The following is a 23,880-nucleotide window of genomic DNA, read 5'->3' on the forward strand; positions in this document are numbered from 1 at the left end:
GGGCTGGAGGTAATATTCCTTTGCTGAGGCAATATTCTAGTGCTTGCAGGGATATTGTCGAGATTATATGCCAGTACATATGGTGGTTTACAGTTAGGTAACTGGCAGACCATACTGTTTATGAACAGACAGTGAGTAGCCTATCATAAACTTCAGAATGTTGAAGATAGCTCAAAGGAAATTCAATTCTCAAATCATGTTTAGTCATTTAGTTTCTGAGGCTAAAACTACAAGTAAACAAGAGCAAACACACTCTGTTCTAGAAGCCCACAACACTTGCAAATGCACCACCTAGTGAATCTGCTACCTGAAATCAAGAGAGAAAAAGTAACATAAGAATACAATGACATCTAAACCAATGCAACAAGGTTATGCAATCACACCTGTATCTTCTGAAGTCACTCTTGCACTAAAATAATGGAAAATTCTTGAACCATCTTTGATCCTGAGGGCCTTGTCTGGGATCTCATCAAGGCTCTGAAAGGTTCAAAGTATTACTAAATCAGGAGAGAACCAACTAGTAATAAATGGCACAAAAAAGAAATTGTACCCCAAAATGTGTATCTAAGCATGAATTTTTGTAGATCCAAATGCAAAGGACAGTACTAACTGTTGTGCACACTGTACAGAAATGACATGAAAAAGAGTCACTATGGTCAAATCATAATCCTTAGGTTTCACATCAGACTAAAAACACAACAAAAGAAATATAGCTCGGTGAAAGGGAGGTACCAGTCGTTGAACCAGAGCCGACGATCATAGAGGAGCCTCAAGAGAATCCCATAGGTAGGTTGCGTTGAACTGCATTTCACCCGAGTTCTTTATTGCTTGCATGTTTGCTTATGGAGTAACCATGTGACAGGGAGCCCGCAGCCGTAGCAGCATGACCTTGTCGAGCAAGGCTCTGCGAGTAGTTCAACAGTTGTAGCTCCGACAAGGCCATCAACTTTTTAGAATGGCATCCCATTGGTGCTCATCGAGGACCCAATGCTCGTAAACAAACGGACGAAAGAGTTCAATGATTCATTCTAGGATTTGTTCCGGTTCTCCACAGTTAGTGCTTTGAACTATCCATATATGCCGTCGTCGAGTGGTATTGCATCTCAAACTTATTCTCTATGTCAAACAGACCACGGCCAACCGATCCCACATCAAGTCGGACAAATTGCGAGCCTTGGAAATCAAATTCTAGCAGCTGCAGACCAAGGAGCAAGAGATCGAAGCACAAGCAGCAGAAAATGCTAAGGTGCGGTGTGAATTGGACACCTTGAAGCTCGAGCACACCCAGGAGGTCTGTCTGCTGTGGAAAGAGATTGAAAATCTGACTATAGGCCAAGTCTTACCGAGGTAATGATCTATCGACTGCTTTATCCTTGCTTGTCACAAGTGGAGAGTAGTATCTTAACTTAGTAGAAGTGCTTCTCCATCTCCTTTTGCTTGCAGAACTTAATAATATCATAAGAAATAAGGATGACGAGATCACTGACTTGAAGAATCTTGTGTACCGTCGTTCAGATGACACGGAGAAGCTGATTCAAGCCTTCCAAGATGCAGATGTACAGCTCGTGGAGTGTGTGACACAGATCAAGGAGTTGACCACTGCAAAAGAGCAAAATAAGAGGGAACTTGAAGAGCTCCAGGGTGCTGCCCAGGTAGTGGTCGACATGGTGGATCCACCGGAAGAAAGGGTGGTGAGCAACAAGATGCTATTAGAGCGACTTAGACCACCAGGACCTATGTGGAGTACATCCTAGAACTCTTCAAGTCCTATTGTCCCAAGGCCAACCTGGAGCGGCTAGCGACTGGGATGTCTGTGGACTGCACCGAAGACAAGTTCAAGGAACTTGTTGAAGAGGTGAAGCCGGTAGCCCAGAAGCTAGTCGATAGCTTAGAGCAGGAGTAGGTTCAGATGTGAAAACATTGAAAACTCGGTCGTAGCTATGTATAACTATAAATATATGTACTGAATGCTTGCCTGGCAATGTTTTCGATGTGCTGAGTAGAGTAGGACCGAAAATTGTAGGACTTAGAAATAGTAGAGACGCCCATGTAGAGCTACCCAGAAGGAAACGCTTCTAGTAGTAGTCAATGGTTGTGTGTTCAAAAGTTAAACCCAAACAAGGACATAGACAAACTAGGGTGGAATCGCATTGTGCGATGTCCTAGATTGTGTTGTAGGCACAGAAGCCTCTCCAACTATATCGTAGTAACTAGAGCCATTAGTTCTGGCGAACTGTGTAGGGTAGTACTCGAAGTAGGCGGTAGTGTTCGCAAGTACTTAGTACCTGGCGACCCGTAGGCCCGTTGCGAAGTAGTCGTGTCAAAAAGTACTCGTGGCGTAGCCCCTGACTATAATTGAAGACTTATTGTAGTTAGCGTATTGGTAGTACTCGTGGCTGCAGCCCTCGAATTCTTTCAATGTAGCTAAAGAAAAAGCAGTCATTTTGGGACTGAATCAATTCTTTATTGATGACAAGATGTTACGTTGCAGCTGACAACTTTGGATACAAGTTATCTAAGGGTAGAAACAGCATAGGTGCTCGATATTCTAGGAGTTTGAGACCTCCTGGCCATCAGGGTGTTGTAAGCGATACGACCGTGGTCTTGTAACCTTGAGCACGATGAAGGGCACCTCCCATCATGAGTTGAGCTTGTATAGCCCAGTTTTGTCATGGATGCGGTGAAAGACCAAATCTCCAACATTGAAGGATCTTTCTTGACCGTTCCGGTCGTGGTAACGATGAACACCTTGTAAGTAGCGGACAGACTGGAGCAGGATATTGCATTTGACTTCTTCAGCTTTGTAAAGTTTGAGATGTCTTGCATCATCGGCCTCACCCTCTTCGTACATCTCCAGTCGTGGAGATTGCCACATGACATCAGCCGGTAGTATGGCTTCAAACCCATAGACGAGGAAGAAAGGTGACTGTCCTGTGGTTTCGCTTGGTTGTGTGCGAAGCCCCAAGACTACTGACGAGATCTCATGGATCCACTTGCCACCCTTTCTGTTGTTCTCGTCGTAGAATCTTTTCTTCAATCCATCAAGGATCATGCCGTTGGTGCGCTCAACCTGGCAGTTGGCCCGCGGGTGAGCCACTGAGACATACTTGACCTCAATGGCGCTGACCTCGCAGAATTCCCATAATTTGTGTGAGTGGAAGTTGGATCCCAGATCCGTAATGATAGTGTTGGGGAAGCTAACCACTCGATCTGCGCAGAGCTTTGTAATTGGTTTGTACTCGATCCTCTTCGTAAACTTGTCGATGGCCACCAACACGTGAGTAAAATCTCCTGGCGCAGTTGCCAAGGGCCCTATCATGTCCAGGCCCCAGCATGCAAACAGCCATAAAGGTGGTATGGTGATGAGATGTGAGCCGGGACGTGGGGCTGCCTGCTGAAAAACTGGCAGTTGGTACACCGGCAGACGAGTTCTTTGACGTCTGCCAAAGCCGTCGGCTAGTAGAAACTAGATCTAAAAGCCTTCCCAACCAGCGTACAAGAAGCAGCATGGTTCCCGCATGTGCCTTCGTGGATCTCCTCGAGTATTTCTTTGCCTTCCTCCACGCGGACACACTTCATGAGTATGTCTGATGCTAATCCACCCTTTGCTCCGCCTTAAGATGCGTGCAGCCTTGGCACTCTTCTTGTCGACGCCGAGGGGTAGTTTGTGCTCCTTGATGGAGTCGATAAAGGTCACCCGTCAGTCAACCTCGATCGTCATGACCTCTCGATCGGGTTCTATTGGACTCTGAACGATGGTGCTTTGATCTCTTATCTTGATGGATGGGTGATGCAGCTCGTGGACAAAAATTCATGGTGGGACATTTGCTCGATTGGAGCCCAGCTTTGAGAGCACATCCGCCCCCATGTTGTTGTCGCGAATCACATGATGAATTTCCAGGCTCGAGAACTTGTTCTCGAGCTTGTATATCTCTGCGACGTACGCATCCATGGTATCCTTGTTGATATCCCACTCCTTGTTGACTTGTTGGACCACCAGCAAGGAGTCGTCATAGACAAGTAGTCGCTTGATGCCCAGAGAGACTGCCAAGCGTAGCCCGTGCGGTAGTGCCTCGTACTCGGCTTCGTTGTTTGAGACCTCAAATAGTATATAAAATACATATTTGAGTTGTTCACCCGTTGGACTGATGAAGAGTACTCCAGTGCCACCGCCTCCGAGCTTGAGTGAATCGTCGAAGTACATCACCCAATGCTCTAGCAAGTTGGCTGGAGCTTCCACTTGGTTTTCTCGCCATTCTGCCATGAAATTGACTAGTGCTTGAGACTAAATGGCGGTGCGAGGCTTGAACTCGAGAGTAAGAGCCCCCAGTTCCACTGCCCACTTGGAGATACGTCCAGTGGCATCCCGATTGTGTAGTATATCCGCCAATGGGAAATCAGTGACAACTGAGATCTTGTATTCATCGAAGTAGTGGCGAAGCTTCCTAGAGGTGATGAGTATAGCGTAGAGTAGTTTCTGAATTGATGGGTAACGAACCTTAGATTCAGAAAGGACTTCGCTGATGAAATAGATTGGCCGCTGCACACTAAAGGCATGGCCTTCCTCCTGGTGTTCCACCACAATTGCCATGCTGATGGCGTGAGTAGTCGTAGCGATGTAGAGTAGTAGGTTCTCGCCTGGTTGTGGAGCTGTGAGGATGGGGGACGACTGCAGATGATGCTTGTGGTCTTCCAGTGCCTGCTCCGCCTCCTCAATCCAATGGAACTTTCCCTGTTGCTTTAGCAACTTGAAGAAAGGTAATCCCCGTTCTCCAAATCGTGAGATGAATCTGTTCAGGACCGTCATACAGCCTATGAGCATCTGGACATCCTTGATCATCCGCGAAGCCCCCATGTCTGTAATGGCGGTGATCTTCTCCAGGTTTGCTTCAACTCCTCGGTGATTGATGATGAAACCGAGTAGTTTCCCTTGCGGTACGCCGAAGATGCACTTAGTCGGGTTGAGCTTCCACCGAAACTTGCACAGGCTGCAGAAGGTTTCTTCGAGGTCGGAGATGAACTCATCGTGGGTTCTAGTCTTGATGACTACATCATCCACGTAGGCTTCCATATTGCGATGTAGCTGGTTAGCAAGTCATAATTGGATAGCCCGCAGATAGGTGGCTCCTGCGTTCTTCAGCCCAAAGGACATAGTTGTGTAAGCATATGCACTGAATGGGTTGATGAACGCCATCTTGAGGGCAATGTGATGGTAGCCCGAGTGGCAATCAAGGAAAGAGAGAAGGATTGAAAGGATCTCAAGATGCCTAGAGGGGGGTGAATAGGCAAATCTGAAACTTAAAGCACTTTAAACAATGTCAGTAACATAGATGTCCGGCTGTGGCAGAACCGCCTGAATTATTCCGGTTCAAGTGTGCTAGTCATCGCTATACAGCCGATAATAACTCAACGCACTTCAAACGGAACAATCCGTTGGTCTGTCGGGTCTCCGCCCGATACAACCACGGTTCAACAGGATCGAAGCAGGTTTACCTCGCATGAAGGCAAGTTTACAATCACAGTACAGCTCATCAACTTTTAAGTTACAGATATGTAAATATTATTACAAACCTTGTTCAAACTTAAAGTAAAACTTAATACAAACAGTGTTTAAGCCGACAAGCTTAACAGCTTGTCCATGCTTACAGCGGAGGAAAAATAAACACGCGACTACACACATCGCAAAGGTTGACACCATGCTCAGCCCAAGGCCTGGTGTCACTCAGGAGGGTCACTGCCAGCCGGGGACGGATCCCACTCCACGGACTAGCCATGTGGAACAGAAGTTGGCCACGCAGAACTATCTGCGGGATTCTCGAAGATTATACCTAAAAATGATACTAGCAAGACTGAGTATTCTAATACTCAGCAAGGCTTACCCGGGATTGGGTATACTTTAGCTCGTAACTAAACTCATGAAGGCAGTATAAAGGTTCTAGGTTTATTTTCAGCTGAAAAGTAACAAAGAGTATGATCTACTTTCAAATTTTAGCTTTCATATTCTAGTTGATTATCCATTCTAGGTTAGCACCTACACTAAGCAAGCAAGGTAGAGATTGTCATTCACCATGATTATTCCACCAATATTATACTTCTTACTCTATGTGGTAGAAGGAATAAGCAGTCTCAATCTTCGTGAGAAACGGACGATTCTGAATCAAATTCAACCTTGCAAGGATAAACCTAACTCATACGCTTGGAACATCCAAAGATCGTTCCGAAGCAACTGTTTGCCTTTCATTCCGGGTCGTGGAACAGGGCCACCACAAGCGACTGTAGGAGTACGCACACCAATTGTGCAGGACATACGTCTGTAGTGCGACTACATGACCGTACTCCTGTCCGCAGTGCGGAACGCACTCCCGCACGTCAGTGCGTGAGAAAAACCAAATTACGAGTGGTGGGAGGTATGTCCACTTGCCGGGCCGATTGGCTACTAGGCTTACCGCTTTACCATATTTCGCGGCATGTGGCTAGTACTTTCAAACGCTTAGCCACCACTACCACACGCTGCGACCTTAACAACTTTTATCAAAAAAGATAGGGTAAAACTCTAGGTCATGATACCATACATGACCCTGTCCATTATTCTTATAGTGATTGCAGAATAGTAAACATGCAACTCCTATATCGCGTGAGTGACAGGAAATCACTCGACTTCTACCAGTCCTATTAGCAGAGCATCTAGCTGATATGGACTCAGGCACATTACATAGGTTCCCAGCATCAATGCATCTAAGGTTCCATTTTAACTCCTAGACTTAATGCAGGATATAATTTATAAGTATAAGATTGCATAATGTAGTAATTTGAAATACTGGGTTATGCACCATGGCTTGCCTTCTTGAGTGGGGTTGGGGACAGGAGTGTTAGGGACTTCCGAACTTTGGTTCGGGGCTTCAGTTAGATCCTCGATGACGTTTATCGGGTCTTCAGATAACCCTTGGTCTTGTCCCAAGACCAACTCGTAGTCTCCGTCGTCGAGCGTCGTTGATTCTATATGACATGCAGTAATTTAAGTGAGATGATGTTTGAGTTTAAGATTTTAGTTCACGATAAAGTTGCAATCCAAATAGTTAACACACATGAACTCATGAAACGGGGGGGGGGGTTTAGTCTTGAATTATCATTTATAATTATAGTACTGGCTCTACTGAAAACAGAAACTAAACATTTGAATTTGAATTCAAATTTTAAGTTTAAATTTAAATCTTAGGTAAATAAGATTATAAAGTCTTGGAAATTTAATTATAGACTAATTATCAACACATTAGATTATGACAAAAAGATTTAATTAATTAAGCCTAACGACATGCTTAATTAATTTCAAATCATCTCAAATTTGAATTACCCAAATTCAAAAGAACTTAAACTACAAAATAGTGCTAGGTTTGGAACTTCTACACAAGCTCACACATGACCTATAGAAGCTACATACCAAAAATCACAAGAAAATAAACTAGTATGTAGAAGTTATACACAATATACCTTTTAACCTTAAGTTTAAAATAGATTCAAAAGTATTTAGTTTCAAACCAAACTTCATTAATAAAAGTTGTAGGGTTTGAAATCTAGTTTCCAACAAAATTAGTTTGGTAATTTTTGGATTTTTCTACAGTTTTCCACGAATTTTACAAGGCAGCAGCATTGTTCACATGAAATAATAAAACCTTTAGGGGGGTCCTTAGTCTTTTTGCGTCCGGGTCCTTAGAACAAGAATTCTATTCGCAGATATACCCCTGCCCGGCCCCGACGGCGGCCGGCCGATCGGCTCCGGCACGTTCCCACCGGCGGCAAGGTCGTCGGCGGGGAGAGGCCGGCCTGGCACAAGCTACAGGGTGTGGGGAGTCGGTTGGAGGGGGTGGGGCTCGGTGGGCAGGGGTGGAGCACGGCCGGCAGCGAGGAGGGGCGGCGGCCGTGGCGGCGCGTCGCCATTCCCGTCGAAGGGCCGGTGAACATGGGGAACTAAAGCGCGCAAGAGCACTAGGGGGAGATGAGGATACGATTCCCGTACTTAATTTGGCCGAAGAAGTGGTGGAAGGGGGTCGTCGACGGTGAGGTCGTGCTCGGGCGGCTCCGGTGAGAGGCGGCACGGGGTGGAAGCGATTCCGGCGAAGGAGGGCCGGGAGCTGGATCGGATCAGGTCAGGGAGCTAGTGGAGGAGGTGAGGAAGCGGTGGGCAGCTGGGACTTGGGCGGGGTGAAGCGGTCGCGGCGAATTCCGGCGAGGAAGTGTGGCGGCGGCTCGGTGTCGTCAGGAGGAAGAAGAGGAAAAGCAGCCGGAGAAAAGGGGTGCGGGTCGGGTTTTATAGGAGAGCGCAGCATTGTAGAAGAGAGGGAGAGAGAGAGGCAGTCACGGGCCGAGCTCAGGATGGCGGGCGGCGCCGGCGTGCCCTCGGGTGCGTGGCAGCCGCTCGGCTCCGGCGGCCCGACGTGGCTGCGTGGGGAACGGCCAGCGGGGGCAGCACGGGCGGTGAGAGGAGTGGTGGGGCGACGCGTGGGCGAGGGAATCGGCCGGCGGTGGTGGGTCACGTGCGCGCAGCAGAGGCAGAGGAGCTCGGGGACTCGAGGAAGACGATGGAGGACTTAGGTGCAAAAAGCAGAAAAGCCAGGGACCCTACTGTAAAGCATAAGTAACTTTCAAACCAGTGCTCAAACGGAGATGAGCCCAAAAGCAAAAATATATGGTTTTTCATAATGCACAACTTTGCTTTAAGGTTCATCCACAGAAGAGCTAAGGAGTTGGAGTTAAAATAAAATTTAGCAAAGATTCTAAACTTTATAAAAACCCTATTTAAAAACTACACTACAAATATATCCAAAGGGTAGTTTCACCTACTTTTGCGATTTAAACACAAGTTTTTGACTTTTGCAAAATAACCCTCATACATTTGAATTCTACCCTCCCTGTTTACCCATTTAGCCCAAAAGAACCTTTATTAAAATATAATTATATAAATAACCCTTTTCCCTTAGTACTTAAATTTTTAAACTCACTTTTACCACATTTTGCACATAACATTACACTCAAGTTTAGGATGTGACCACACTAATTACCTGAGTGTCACACCGGATACTCCGGATTTTATGTCCGGAGTTTCCGGAAATATTGTCCAGAGAGTCCGGATATGAAACAATGTGCACACTAACAAGATATTGATGTTGCAATTTAGATCGAGTAAATTTAGGCAAGCTAGTAGTACCTTAGGAGTGTTTCTAACCAGTTGTCTTGCTCTAGAGACTAATATAATCGTAGATCGACCTCAAACCCTAGAAAGTTAGTCTCACAAGCAAATATCTAATAAAACTAGTAAAGAGCACAAAAGAGAGACATAATTTGTTTCCCGAAGTTCACTCCCAAAGGAGCTACGTCTCCGTTGAGGAAGGATTCAAGAGACGGTGCTCAAGAACCCCTATGCTCCTTTTCCAAGGGTGAGACCAACGCTCAAACCCAAGGTCACTTACTATGTGTTCCTCCGAGAGGAATGAAGATTACAAACTTCTTGTGGTTCTCACAACTTGCTTGAACACTCACAAGCGACGCCTAGCCGTCTAGGAGCTTGAAACTCTAAGAGTAATAAACTTGAATCCACCGGCTAAGGATGTTGTGCTCAAGAGATGGAATGGAAGCTTACTAGCATGAATCATTGCTCTTGCAACAATCTCACTTGAATCCCCTAAGAAAATCACTCAAGAATGAAAGAGGGGAAGTGAGAGAGCTCTCCTTTTGCTTGCTGGCATGTTCTGGTTCAAAGGAGCAAGAGAGAGATAAATGAAGGGGTATGGGGGTATTTATACCCCCTTTCCCAGAAAACTAGCCGTTGGGTGAAGGGCACCCGTATACTCCGGGTATATGTCCGGATACTCCGAATATAAGGGTCCGGAGACTCCGGTCTCAGAGAAACTTCGGATGTGTAACATTTACCCGGAGACTCCGGGTGAATGTCCGGATACTCCGGATCACAATGTCCGGACATTCGGGACAGTGAACCGAACAGTCCGGATAAATATGGATTTTCATAAGAATGCTGTTTTTAGTGGTAGGTTTGATTCTCATGGCTTTTGTAGGTTCTCTTGAGCACAACTGCCACATCAACACATGTGGATCAGAGTCCCTCTTGATATTACAGCGTTCCTATACTCTATTTCAAAATAAAATCTAATTCTTCAAGTAAATTGGAAACACCGCTTTTCATTTCCCTTTTTGAGGGGGTCATGATTTTGTAATACGTTTTGCTTCATCATTCTTAGCCCCTACACACATGCTTGATAACATGATTAGATATATATGTGATTTGTCATCTACCACCAAAACCCACTAAAACATGAAAAACTCTTTATACATTTTACAGTGGGGTGAGCGAGTGTGTGCTAAAACAATGTGTGATGCAAATGACAGGTTATGCACTCAAGGAAAATTTGTGTTGGCTGCAATAACCCCGGAGACTCCGGACAGGATGTCCGGAGTATCTGGCTACTTACCCGGAGTGTCCGGACCTTCTGCACAGAACACAGAAAACAGCAAGTTATCACAATTTAAAAAACATCACACTATCATTCAAGCCTTACAACAGTTTCAAATATGACAATCAAACAGTTTTAAACATAGAGTAGCACACATTACAAGTTTTCAAATATGATACAAGTTCAATATGATACAAGCCCAAAAGTACATAAATGGTCATCTTCACTCCCCCTTTGTCATCAAGTGCCAAAAAGGGAATGAAAAGAGCAAAATGATCTACTCCTCATCATCATCTTGGGCGCCATCATCAGATATGTCTTCATCCTCATCTGAGTCGGGGATCTCATGGTAGTTGTGAGGTTCTTCTTCCTCGGTCTCCTCTTCTTCATCAAAAATCTCTTGGCCACGAGGAGGAGAGCGATGAGAATGAGTAGGGGCACAAGTGCGTCGACGTGGGCGAGGAAGAGGGGCACGAGCAGCAGCAACAGCAGCCTCATCCGCAGCATCCCACTCAGCGAACGGGTCATCAAACTCTAGCAACTCATGATAAGAATTCGCAGGAAGTCCTAAGTGACCCTTGATCTCAATGATATCACGGCGGTTTTCATTGATCTCATGAGTAGAGGTCTTGCATATGCTAAAGATGCTCTTGAGTGCCCGCTTGATGAACGAATCATGATGACCATGGCGAGAGGAAGAAGGTACACTGGAATGGGATGGAGCGGGATCAAATCTCGGATTCCTTGTAGCACCGGCATGAAGAGGAGGTGCGTGCAGTGCATCACCGGACCGAGGATGAAGGTGAATTGCTGCATGCTTGCAGTCCTTAGGAAAAGTGACCTTGGTAACCCTCTCTATCATGTACATGAGATATGCAGCAGATGCTAGAAATTTCTGAGGATCATTCATCGTCCTCCTCAACTCATTCCAAATGAAATCCATAATTGAGAAGGGTCTCCCACCGGGCATGACACGAGCAAGAAGGTTGCAAGCAAAGTATCTTAGTGCCGTAGCATCTCCATCCTTAGAATCAATGGTGGCATGAAAGAACTGATTCATTGTGTAGTAGAAGGGTTGAAGGGTACTTGCGTTACCGGCTTCGGCTAGAATCGGATTGTAGAAGAGGGCCGGAAGCTGATTTGGCTTCAATTGATTTTCCACATGAATGGGATCCCTCTTCTCATCCTCTGAGCCAAGTCCAAGAAGCCTAGAGAAGGTCATATAATCCACCCCCTACTTCACTCCCTCGGTTGTCCAAAAGAAAGCAATCTTCCTTGAATCATAAAAAGAGAGGAGTGAAATTGAGCAAGGATCTCGTCATTCCAATCGTACCTAAAGCCCATGATGTCATAAAGCCCGAATTCCTTGCACTTTTCAATTGCTTGATTGAAGAATGGATCATTGAGCTTCTCAAAGTATGCCCAATCCACATACTTGCAAGGGACAATTGGAGCCTTACCCTTGCGCATGACGACAGAGGAGTAGAAATCCTGATGCAACTGACACCAAAACCTTCTTTCCAAGTTTTCTGCCTTCTCATACTTATACACATCCTCCTTGCATGCATTGGTCAATGCCACGGTTTGCTTGAAGTAATTTCTTCCCATTTCAACCACAAACCCGAGCAGAATTTGAGGACGAGTGAGCTTCGGGCACCTGAGATATTGGCGTTGATCTTCTTGAAACTCTATTTGAAGACGTGGAGGTGTGCGAGGGCAGATTTCCCAAGCAATTCCCCTTCTTGTTGGATTTGCCCGGGAAGGAGGAGGCATAACCATGCTTGGCATCATGTAGGGAGCTTGTCGAGCTGCACGAGATGGAGCTTGGCTGCTGCTTACAGGTTCCTTGCCGGGGCGACGGTTAGGTCGAAGCTCCCTTGGAGGAGGGCTCGGAGGGGAGTCCTCTTCCACTTGATGTTATGGATCATGGCGACGTTTTTGCCATCACTGCCCTGTAGGAGCATTCACACGGTCTCTTCCCATAGCCTAGACATAGGATTGAGCGATTAGGATCAATCTAGAAACAATAGAGGAGAGACGCGCTGGCTGGAATTCTTGAAATCCGGAGAGTCCGGGTATATGTCCGGATACTCCGGCCACACTGTCGGGAGTATCCGAACAGAGTATCCAGAGTCTCCGGGCATCGAGTTCGAAACCCTAGGTTCAAAAAATTGAAAGATTCTACCATGGGATTTGAGTGAAATTTGGGGTACGAGTTACTAGACATGAGTGAAGATAATACCCTAAAGGATATTCAATTTCATCAACTACATTGAGAGATCGGGCGATTCAAAGTTTGAATACCTTAAGAAGAGTTGAACGCGCGGGAAAACTTCAAATCCAATGTTCTTCCTTCAAAGATTTCCAAGATTTATGCGCTTGGATGGTGGAAATCGCCCCTTGGGCGAGAGGGAGGAAGAGGAGAAGAAGAGGGAGACGGCGGCGGTGAAAATGAATGGGTGAAACATTTTAACCGACCCTCTCCACAGTATATATGGGATGGTTTTACCATCCGGAGTATCCGGACAAATGTTCGGAGTATCCGGACGATGGACCGGAGTATCCGGACGATGGATCGGAGTATCCGGCTCATCCCGAGTAGAATTTTAGAGAAGGATAGAATTGAATTTTGATAGAGATATCTCATCATGTGAGAGGCTCACTTAGCTTGAGACTAGCCAACAATCAACAATGGGAACAATAGTCTCAAGTAAGTAACAAAAGATTCAAATTTTCTTGAAAATTACTCTATAGCAATCAAATATGTGCATGATCTCAAACTAAGTTACGAGAATCCAATATATTTAGCTCACTCCTCAAGGTACAAAACCTTTGCTCATCAAGTGATTTAGTGAAGATATCGGCTAGTTGTTTATCGATGCTTACATGACTCAAAACGATATCTCCATTGGTCTCATGGTCTCTCAAGAAATGGTGTCTTATATCAATGTGTTTGGTTCTTGAGTGGTTTACTGGGTTATTAGCTAGCTTGATTGCACTCTCGTTGTCACACAAGAGTGGAATCTTACTAAACTTGCAACCAAAGTCGCTCAAAGTAAATCTTATCCAAAGTAGTTGCGCACAACAAGCACCTGCAGCAACATACTCGGCTTCGGCAGTGGATAAAGCAACGGAATTTTATTTCTTAGAACTCCAAGACACAAGGGACCGATCAAGGAATTGACAAGTCCCCAATGTACTCTTCCTATCTACTTTGCAACCGGCATAATCTGAATCGGAGTAACCAAATAGATTGAAAGTGGAGCCCTTGGGATACCACAAGCCAAAGTATGGAGTGTAAACCAAATATCTTAGAATTCTCTTAACAGCCATAAGATGACATTCCTTAGGATTAGATTGAAACCTTGCACATATGCATACACTAAGCATGATATCGGGCCTAGATGCACAAAGGTAAAGAAGGGATCCAATCATGGAGCGATATACCTTTTGATCTACGGTCTTGCCATCTTCATTTAGATCGAGATGTCCATTAGTTGGCATGGGTGTCTTGATAGGCTTGGCATTTTCCATGTCAAACTTTTTCAACATATATTTAGTATATTTGGTTTGACAAATGAAAGTGCCTTCCTTGAGTTGCTTGATTTGAAATCCAAGCACGAATGTTAACTCGCCCATCATGGACATCTCAAATCTCTTTATCATGATCTACTAAAATCCTCGCACCAAGATTGATTAGTAGAACCAAATATAATGTCATCGACATATATTTGGCATAAAAAAATTTCTTTATCAACTTTACGAGTGAAAAGAGTAGGATTGGATTTGCTTATCTCAAAGTCTTTCCTTAAGAGAAAATCTTTAAGGCATTCATACCATGCTCTAGGAGCTTGCTTGACCCCATAGAGTGCCTTATGGAGCTTGTAGACGTGATTAGAAAATTTGGAATCTTCAAAACCCGGTGGTTGCTCAACATATACCAATTTGGAAATTGGTCCATTAAGAAACGCGCTCTTCACATCCATTTGGTATAGCTTGAAATCATGATGAGTTGTAAAGGCAAGCAAGATACGAATTGACTTAAGCCTAGCTACAGGGACATAAGGCTCACCAAAATCCAAACTTTTGATTTATGTGAAGCCTTAAGCAACCAACCTTGCTTTGTTTCTTGTCACCACGCCATGTTCATCTTGTTTGTTTCGAAAAAACCCACTTCATTCCAAGAACATTTTGCTTGGGTCTTTCTACTAAGGACCAGACTTCATTCCGTATGAAGTTGTTCAATTCTTGTTGCATAGCCATCACCCAATCCGGATCATCTAGAGCTTCTTCTACCTTAAGTGGTTCCAACGAAGAAACAAATGAGTAATGTTCACAAAAAGTTGCCAAACGAGAATGAGTAGTTACCCCTTTAGTTATGCTTCCAAGGATGTTATCTACGGATGATCCTTTTGGATATTCTGATGGATTCTTGGATGAGGAACTTGAGCTTCATGTTGTATTGGTTCAACTTCTTGTTCAGCTTGAGATTGATCTTGATGTGGAGTTGAGGGTTCAACTTCTGTAGCCCGGATAGTCCGGTCTACAGTCCGGATATTCCGGATAGGGGATCTGGAGTCTCCGGACGTATGACCGGAGTTTCCGGGTTGCGCGGCGGAGGTGGATGTAGATGACCCTCTTAACATCAACATATCATCATCTTGATCTCCTCGTTCTTGAGGCTTTATTTCACCAGTGGCTAGCTTCATGATTGCCTTGCTTGGTGATTCCTCCATGCCTACAACACCATCAACTTGCTCCCCTTGAGAGCCATTAGATTCATCAAATGTCACGTCACACGCAACTTCAACACAACCGGAGGTTTTGTTGAAGACACGATTGCCATGAGCATTTGAGGCATAACTAAGAAGAAAATCTTCATAACTTTAGGTGCAAATTTAGAATTTTTAGGCTTCTTGTTAAGAATGAAGCACTTACTTCCAAAAACTCTAAATTAAGACACGTTCGGCTTTTTACCAAGTAGGAGCTCGTAGGCTATTTTGTTCAAGATCTTGTGTAGATAAAGGCGATTAATGGCATGGCATGCCGTGTTGATTGCTTCCGCCCAAAATTGATCCGAGACCTTGTATTCATCAAGCATTGTCATTGCAGCTTCAATGAGAGTTCTATTTTTTCTTTCAATAATTTTATTTTGTTGTGGAGTATATGGAACGCAGAACTCATGACCAATGCCCTCTTCATCTAGGAATTTCTCAATGATGGTGTTCTTGAATTCGGTGCCATTGTCACTTCTCACTTTCTTGATCTTGGTGTCGAATTCATTTTGAGCTCTCTTTGCACATTTCTTGAGTGTATCTTGCACTACACTTTTGTCATGCAAAAAGAATACCCAAGTGAAACGAGAATAATCATCAACAATGACAAGATCATATTTATTACCACCAATACTCATATAAGCCACCTCGCCGAATAAGTCCATGTATAGTAGTTCCAATGGCTTGACGATGGTGACAATGCTTTTTGATGGATGAGGAATACCAACTTGCTTTTCGGCTTGACAAGCACTACAAATACGATCTTTCTCAAAAAGAGACATTGGTTAGTCCTAGAATGTGACCCCCCCTTTAGAAGTTTGTTGAGGTTTCTCATCCTAACATGGGCTAGTCAGCGATGCCATAACCAACCCAAGCTAGACTTTGCCACCAAGCATGTATCAAGTTGAGCCTTTTCTTGTGAAAAATCCACTAGATAAAGCTTTCCCTTGAGTACACCCTTGAAGGCAACGCAGCCATCGCTTCTCCTAATGACGGTCACACCTTCGTTAGTAAATAAACAATTGAAGCCCGATGCACAAAATTGTGATATGGACAACAAATTATACCCAAGTGATTCAACTAAGAGAACCTTTGAAAGAGAGAGTTTCGAGTTTAGATCAATGTTACCGGTGCCAAGCACTTTTCCCTTTTGATTTCCGGCAAAGGTAATGTAATGATCACCATTGAATTCTTTTAAAGTTTCAGACATACTTCCTTCTCCAGTTATATGATTTGTACTTCCGCTATCAATCACCCATGTGGATCCACTGGAGAAGTATTCGTACAAAACAAGATTATTCCTTCTTTTAAGGTACCCAACAATATTTGGGTCCTTGAGTGTTAGTCACAAGCATTTTGGGTACCCACACATGGCTTTTCACCTTAGTATTCCATGAGTGGTGACCCACAAATATAGAAACTACTTTACCATGATGGTTCCTAGTTAACACATAATCCGCATAAAAGGATATTTGAGAGGATGACTTTTGTGTCTTAGGACCTTGGCACTTGTCTTGCTTTAATGAGGATGCGACAATTTTGGCACCTTCATCACATGTTGTGCCTCTCTTGACAAACTTGATATGACTTGTCCCCTGTGTTTCACCAATTCCCTTGCGGATGGGAGTAGTCATGTTTACTAGACCTCCTTTTGCCCCTAAGGCGGCCTTCTTGTTGTTCTTAACATATGAGATGGTTTGAGATGCACCATCTTCATTCTTTCCAAGTCCCTTACCTTTCTCAAATCCATATTTTCTCATGTACTTCGATCCAAATCCCTTGGTATGCTTCTCAAACTCACCTACCCTTGGTGAGGGATTTGTCTTGAGTACTTGCTTGTGAGATGGTGCTTCTTCTTGCACTAATTGAGTGAGTCTAGCAATATTTTTCTTCATGGCAAGCATTTCGGTATGGTTAGTAGCACAAGTTTGAATATCAATATTAAAGCATCATGCACAACTGTTACTAGTTGAAGGACTAGATGACTTTGATGACTTACAAGCGTTAAAGGAGCTTTCCAAGAGAGTATTAACTTTAACTTCAAGTGCCGTGTGAATGGCTTGTAAGCTTGTTAAGCTTTCTTGAAGTTTCTCATTATCTCTCTTCAAGTTAGCATGAGTGTCTTCAACTAAGGAGAGTTCTTTAGTTAAGTCATTCATTTTCCTCTTTTCACTAGTAAATGACTCTTCTACCTCAAGAAGTATGCTATCCTTAGCTTTTAGGGACTCCTCAAGTCTCTTGTTTTCCTTCCTTTCATTGGCAAGGTTCTTTTCAAGCGCTTCGGATTTTTTTCTCTCAAGCCTAAACAATTCTTCTTGTGATTCATGAGTCTCATCCAGTTCATCTAGTTTCATTATTAGTTTCATCATTCTAGTTGCCGCACTCTTGCCATATTGTTTAATGAGACTAGCAATTTCATCTTCCTCATCTAGCAATTTCATCCGATGAGTTTGGGGATGTTACATTTGAGCTCTTTGCCATCAAACACATAATTGGACCTTGATCTTCATCATCAGTGAGATCTTCAAACAAATTTGGTTGATGTAAAGAGGAGGTCTTGAATGCCATAGTTGCAACATCTTCATTATCGGAGTTGCTCTCTTCATTTGAATCCCATTCTTGACCAAGATGAGCTTCACCTGCACGTATTTTGTATCTTGGCTTGTCCCTCTTGGATGAGCTTTTCTTGATGTCCTTGTTCTTCTTTTTTCTTCTGGACAATCCGCAATGAAGTGCCCAATTTTCTTACAACCAAAACAAGGCTTGCTTGATCTTCTTCTTGACTCATATTTGTTCTTGCCAAGGTTTTGGAAGTTGCTTTTCCTTAGAACCCTTCTAAAGTTCTTGATGAAGAAGGCCATTTGTTCATCATCAAGCTCATCATCTTCATTATCACTAGAGTCATCATCCTTTGACGATTGGGTAGCCTTTTCCATACCCTTCAACTTAGCTTGAAGATCCAACCCATTGTTCTTTGCCGCTTGCTCTTGGAGGTCGGCCACATCTTGATTGATCTTGACCCTCTTTAATTGATCATGGTGAGCTTCTATTCTTCCAAGAATATTCTCGGTGGTGAAGTGTTTAAAACCCCTTTCAGCTCTTATCAAGCTAGGTAGTGTGACATCCCTAGCCATGTAGACGATCAAGAGTTTGTCCATTATCTCACGATCACCCCATTTATCTCCACCAAGTGAATTGATTTGATTGGTGATCTTCTTCATTCGATTGTACATTTCTTTGACAGTTTCATCTTTCTTCATGGAGAAGAGACTTAGTTCATCTTTTAATGTTTGATTCTAGACTCACGAACTTTTCTTGATCCTTGATAATTCACTTGAAGTGTATCCCAAGCATCCTTGGCGGTGAGAGCATCTTCAATCTTATCAAACTCTTCGGCACTTACGGAGGAGTGGAGGATGTTCAAGGCTTGGTAGTTGCATTGCAAAATACAGGCTTGAAGCGGTGTAGGAGTTTCATCATCATCCTGAATATCACAACCAACTTCCACAATCTTCCAAAGATCCTTATGAATAGCACTCAAGTAACCAAACATTTTTGTCTTCCATTGATTATAGCCCATGCCATCAAAGTTGTTAAGAAAGGTTATAATTAGATAAGTTTCCATTGATTGTAAATGTGAAGCAACAAGGATATGTATTGGTCTAGGACTCCTATAGATAGAATTGTTAATATTGGATTTCCTTGTAATGGAGTCCTGACCGAACCTCCTGTTGTCTCACGTATATATGTAACGCCATGAGGAGGGATTTCTCTGATCATTGAATTAACACGCAGCCGGTGCATCGACCCAAGATAGGGCGACACCGTTCCTCCTACTGCCCTCTGATTTCTACATGGTAATCAGAGCCATCTAGTCAAAATAGATTGCATCTGCCATGGCTAGCTCATCTGCCGCCTCCAATCTTCTTCTCAGCCAGCCCATTGCCGAGAAATTGACGAAGTCCAACCATGCGCTATGGAAGGCGCAAGTTCGGGCTGCAGTACGTGGTGCTCGTCTTCAAGGATACCTCACCGGCGCCTCTCAACCACCCGCTGCAGAACTTGTCACCAAAGGCGCCGATGACAAGGAGATCAGAGTGCCAAATCCGGCACTGGAGGATTGGGAAGCAACGGACCAGCAGGTCCTTAGCTATCTCCTTAATTCCCTGTCCAAGGACATCCTCTCGCAGGTTGCTACATGTGCAACGGTGGCAGAAGCATGGAAGATCATAGAAGACATGTTCGCGTCATAGACGCGGGCAAGAACAGTGAACACACGGATTGCATTGGCGACTACCCAAAAAGGGAGTTCGTCCGTTGCGGAGTACTTTGGCAAGATGAAGGCCCTAGGCGACGAGATGAAAGCGGCAGGAAGGCCGCTAGAAGATGAAGAATTGATCGAGTACATCATCACCAGGCTTGGCGAAGATTCAATCCGCTCGTCACGTCTCTCTACACTAGAGTGGAGTCAATCACTCTTGGTGAGTTTTATTCACAGCTCCTCAGTTTTGAAACTCGTATGGATCTTGTCTATGGAGGGAACCAGGGAGGATCGGCCAACGCAGCTAGTCGCAGACGTGGTCGCAGGAAAAATATCCGCGGCCGTGGCCAGTCTCATGGAGGCTACATGCAGCAAGGAGGTCGAGGAAACAATGGAATTCGCGGCGGCTACAGTGGTCGTGGAACCCCTGGAGGACGCCAAGGGCGTGGTGGTGTCTACAACTCCAACCGTAACTACAACAATAGTCAAAGGGCTTCATCCGATGAAGAGCCCTTGTGTCAGGTATGCTTCAAAAGAAGACATACTGCTGCTGAATGTTGGCACAGGTTCGATGAAGATTGTGTGCCAGATCAGAGATTGGTGGCTGCGGCCACAAACTTTTATGGGTTGGACACAAATTGGTACATGGATACTGGTGCCACCGACAATGTGACAGGTGAATTGGAAAAGCTGACGATGAAGAACAAGTAACATGGGTCTGATCAGATTCACACAGCAAATGGGACAGGTATGGATATTAGTCATATTGGCCATACTACTGTTCACACTCCTAGTCGTGATATTCATCTAAAAAATGTTCTTTATGTTCCACAAGCCAAGAAAAATCTCATTTCAGTTCACCGTCTTGCTACTGATAACTCAGCCTTTCTTGAATTTCACCCCAACTTCTTTTTGATCAAGGATCAGGCAACGAAGAATACACTTCTTAAGGGATGATGTCACAAAGGCCTATATCCTCTTCCTGCATCTTCAATAAAACAAGCCATGAGCGCCACCAAGCTACCTGAGTCAAGGTGGCACAGCCGTCTTGGTCATCCATCCTCCTCTATTGTTAAAAAAGTTATCAGTAGCAATAATCTCCCATGTTTAGGAGAATCCACTAGTGAAACAGTTTGTGATGCATGTCAACAGGGCAAAAGTCATCAACTTCCCTACCCTATGTCATCTAGTACTTCAAAATTTCCTTTGGAACTTGTGTTCTCTGATGTTTGGGGTGATGCGCCAGAATCAGTTGGTAGAAAAAAATATTACGTGAGCTTTATTGATGACTTTAGTAAATTTACTTGGATATATCTTCTAAAATTTAAGTCGGAAGTTTTTCAAAAATTTCAAGAGTTTCAAGCTTTAGTTGAACGTCTCTTTAATAGAAAAATCTTGGCCATGCAAACAGATTGGGGTGGTGAATATCAAAAGCTTAACTCATTTTTTACTAAAGCAGGCATAGTTCATCATGCCTCTTATCCTTATGCTCACCAGCAAAACGGGTCTGCTGAAAGAAAGCATCGTCATATTGTTGAAGTAGGGCTCTCTCTTCTTGCTCATGCATCAATGCCCCTTAAATTTTGGGATGAAGCGTTTCTTTCTGGAGTATATTTGATAAATCGTGTTCCTAGTAGAACCACTGGATATCGCACACCTCTCGAATTACTTTTTCAGCAAAAACCAGACTACACGTCCATGAGAGTTTTTGGCTGTGCTTGTTGGCCTAATCTTCGTCCATATAGTGCTCACAAACTTCAGTTTCGATCTAAACAATGTGTCTTTCTTGGCTATAGCACTCTTCACAAAGGATATAAGTGCTTAGATGTGTCCACTGGTCGCGTCTATATTTCTAGGGATGTCGTCTTTGATGAAACAATTTTCCCCTTTTCCAAACTTCATCCCAATGCAGGAGCTTGTCTTCGATCTGAAATCCATTGTCTCCATCCAACTCTCTTAAATCCGACTCATGGAGAAGAACATTTAGTAGGCCAATTTACTAATCATCCAGCAGAAATTGCTAATGATCTTGTTGCAGTGCAACAGGGAGGAAATTCTCACTTGATTGCAGGAAACACATCAACTGACGGATGTTCACCGGACGCAGGACATGAGGCTGATATGGCTGGTGAATCTGCCTTGGTCTCGGCAGCTGATCAGGCGTCTGGAGCGGCATCAGGTGCGAGCGAATCTATCCCGGGTGAATTGGCGCCCGCCACTGCACCTCTGCCGGGCGGTACTGGCGCTACCACATTACCTCCTCCTGCGAGCATGGGGGGAACCAGTGGCTCGCCTTCAGTGCCAACAGGATCGGCTGGTTCAGCACCAACAGGGATGTCATCAGAATCTTCTGCGCCACAAAGACCCAGAACAAGATTGCAAAGAGGAATTCGCAAAGATAAGGTATATACTGATGGCACTGTTAGATACAGTTTATTTTCTTCTACCGGTGAACCATATACTGTTGAAGAAGCTTTAAGTGATTCGCATTGGAAAGCAGCTATGCAAACTGAATATGATGCTTTGATTAAAAATAAAACATGGCACTTGGTCCCTCCTCAGAAAGGTATTAATATTATAGGATGCAAATGGGTGTATAAAATCAAACGTAAAGCTCATGGCAGTCTAGACAGATATAAAGCTCGATTGGTAGCTAAAGGTTTCAAGCAAAGATATGGTCTTGATTATGAGGATACTTTTAGTCCGGTGGTAAAAACAGCTACTATTCGTACTGTCTTGTCGATAGCTGTGTCTAGAGGATGGAGCTTACGGCAGCTTGACGTTCAAAATGCCTTTCTGCATGGTATATTAGAAGAAGAAGTTTACATGCAACAAATAATTTCTCACTGGTAGATAGAGGGGTAGATACAGCTTTGCAATCTGTCATTCCAACTTTCTTCTGTCATTCCAACTTTCTTCAAGAGATCCGTAGCATATTTATGCTGAGTCAAAAGAATACCATTCCGTACATGAAGGGTCACTGTTAGGTCCAGAAGATGCTACAAAGTACAGAAGTATAGTTGGGGCGTTACAATATTTGACTCTCACAAGGCCGGACATTGCTTTCTCAGTAAATAAAGTATGTCAGTTTTTGCATGCACCTACTACTGTTCACAGGGCAGCTGTGAAGCGGATATTAAGGTATATTAAACAAAATACTCAGCTTGGATTAAATATACATCGCCCAATGTCAACATTAGTAAGTGCATTCTCGAATGCCGACTGGGCTGGTAATGTTGGTGATAGAAAATCTACGGGTGGATTTGCTGTATTTATTGGATCAAACTTAGTATCCTAGAGTGCTCGTAAGCAAGCTACAGTATCAAGATCTAGTACAGAGTCAGAATATAAAGCTATGGCTAATGCAACTGCAGAAATTATGTGGGTACAAACTTTACTCAAAGAATTGGAGGTTAAAAATCCACATGCAGCAAAATTATGGTGTGACAATCTTGGTGCTAAATATTTGTCAGCTAATCCAGTGTTTCATGCTAGAACCAAAGATATTGAGGTTGATTTTCATTTTGTTAGAGAACGAGTAACTCAGAAACTTTTGGAGATTGAGTTCATCCCATCTGGAGATCAGATTGCAGATGGTTTTACAAAGCCTTTGTTTGTAAGATTATTTGAAAATTTCAAGACCAATCTTAACCTCAGAAGGTTATGATTGAGGGAGGTTGTTAAGAAAGGTTATAATTAGATAAGTTTCCATTGATTGTAAACATGAAGCAACAAGGATATGTATTGGTCTAGGACTCCTATAGATAGAATTGTTAATATTAGATTTCCTTGTAATGGAGTCCTGACCGAACCTCCTGTTGTCTCACGTATATATGTAACGCCATGAGGAGGGCTTTCTCTGATCATTGAATTAACACCCAGCCGGTGCATCGACCCAAGATAGGGCGACACCGTTCCTCCTACTGCCCTCTGATTTCTACAAAAGTGAGGTGGCTTTCCCATGTGAATTGAGGCATTGTGTTCACTTGAAATTTGAAAGGTGTAGTTATGACCCACTTGACGATAGTTGGCTCTTTTTTTCACTTTTGATGAGCTTGAGGATCTTTTCCTGTAATCGGTGTCTGCGTCATCATTTGACTCGATTATAATCTTGGTGCTGAATTTCTCTTTCTTTCTTTGTAGTTTGTTCTTCTTTTTCCATGCCTTCCACTCTTGGAATGACATCTCATCATCGGTTGTTTCCAACTCATCTTCTTCTTCGTGTTGACTATTCTTTTTCTTGTCCTCAGATTTTTCAAATGACTTTTCCTTATCAACTTCAACAGTTGGATCGATAGGAGCCTTTGATGAAGTATCACTTCACATCTTGATTCTCCAAGCGGTTAAGCTTCAAAGATGGAGAACCTCGCTCTGATACCAA

At 43.8% G+C, this 23,880-nt stretch overlaps 1 protein-coding gene and 1 non-coding gene across 2 annotated transcripts; one reads left to right on the top strand and one right to left on the bottom strand.

Annotated features, from left to right (window-relative positions):
• Nucleotides 1-259: 259 nt before the first annotated feature.
• On the bottom strand, nt 260-3,319 carry LOC112890510. The gene is made up of 3 exons (XM_025957392.1): nt 2,972-3,319; nt 403-477; nt 260-307 (listed from the first exon to the last, which is right to left on the bottom strand). Exons 1-3 carry the CDS (start codon nt 3,317-3,319, stop codon nt 260-262), a joined length of 471 nt encoding a protein of 156 aa, XP_025813177.1.
• Nucleotides 3,320-19,614: 16,295 nt separating this feature from the next.
• Nucleotides 19,615-19,752, top strand: LOC112891220. The gene has a single exon (XR_003228449.1). It is a non-coding gene; the product is annotated as a small nucleolar RNA Z247 (small nucleolar RNA).
• Nucleotides 19,753-23,880: the final 4,128 nt, after the last annotated feature.

This window comes from Panicum hallii, chromosome 4, assembly GCF_002211085.1.
Source record: "Panicum hallii strain FIL2 chromosome 4, PHallii_v3.1, whole genome shotgun sequence".
NCBI classification, from domain to species: domain Eukaryota; kingdom Viridiplantae; phylum Streptophyta; class Magnoliopsida; order Poales; family Poaceae; genus Panicum; species Panicum hallii.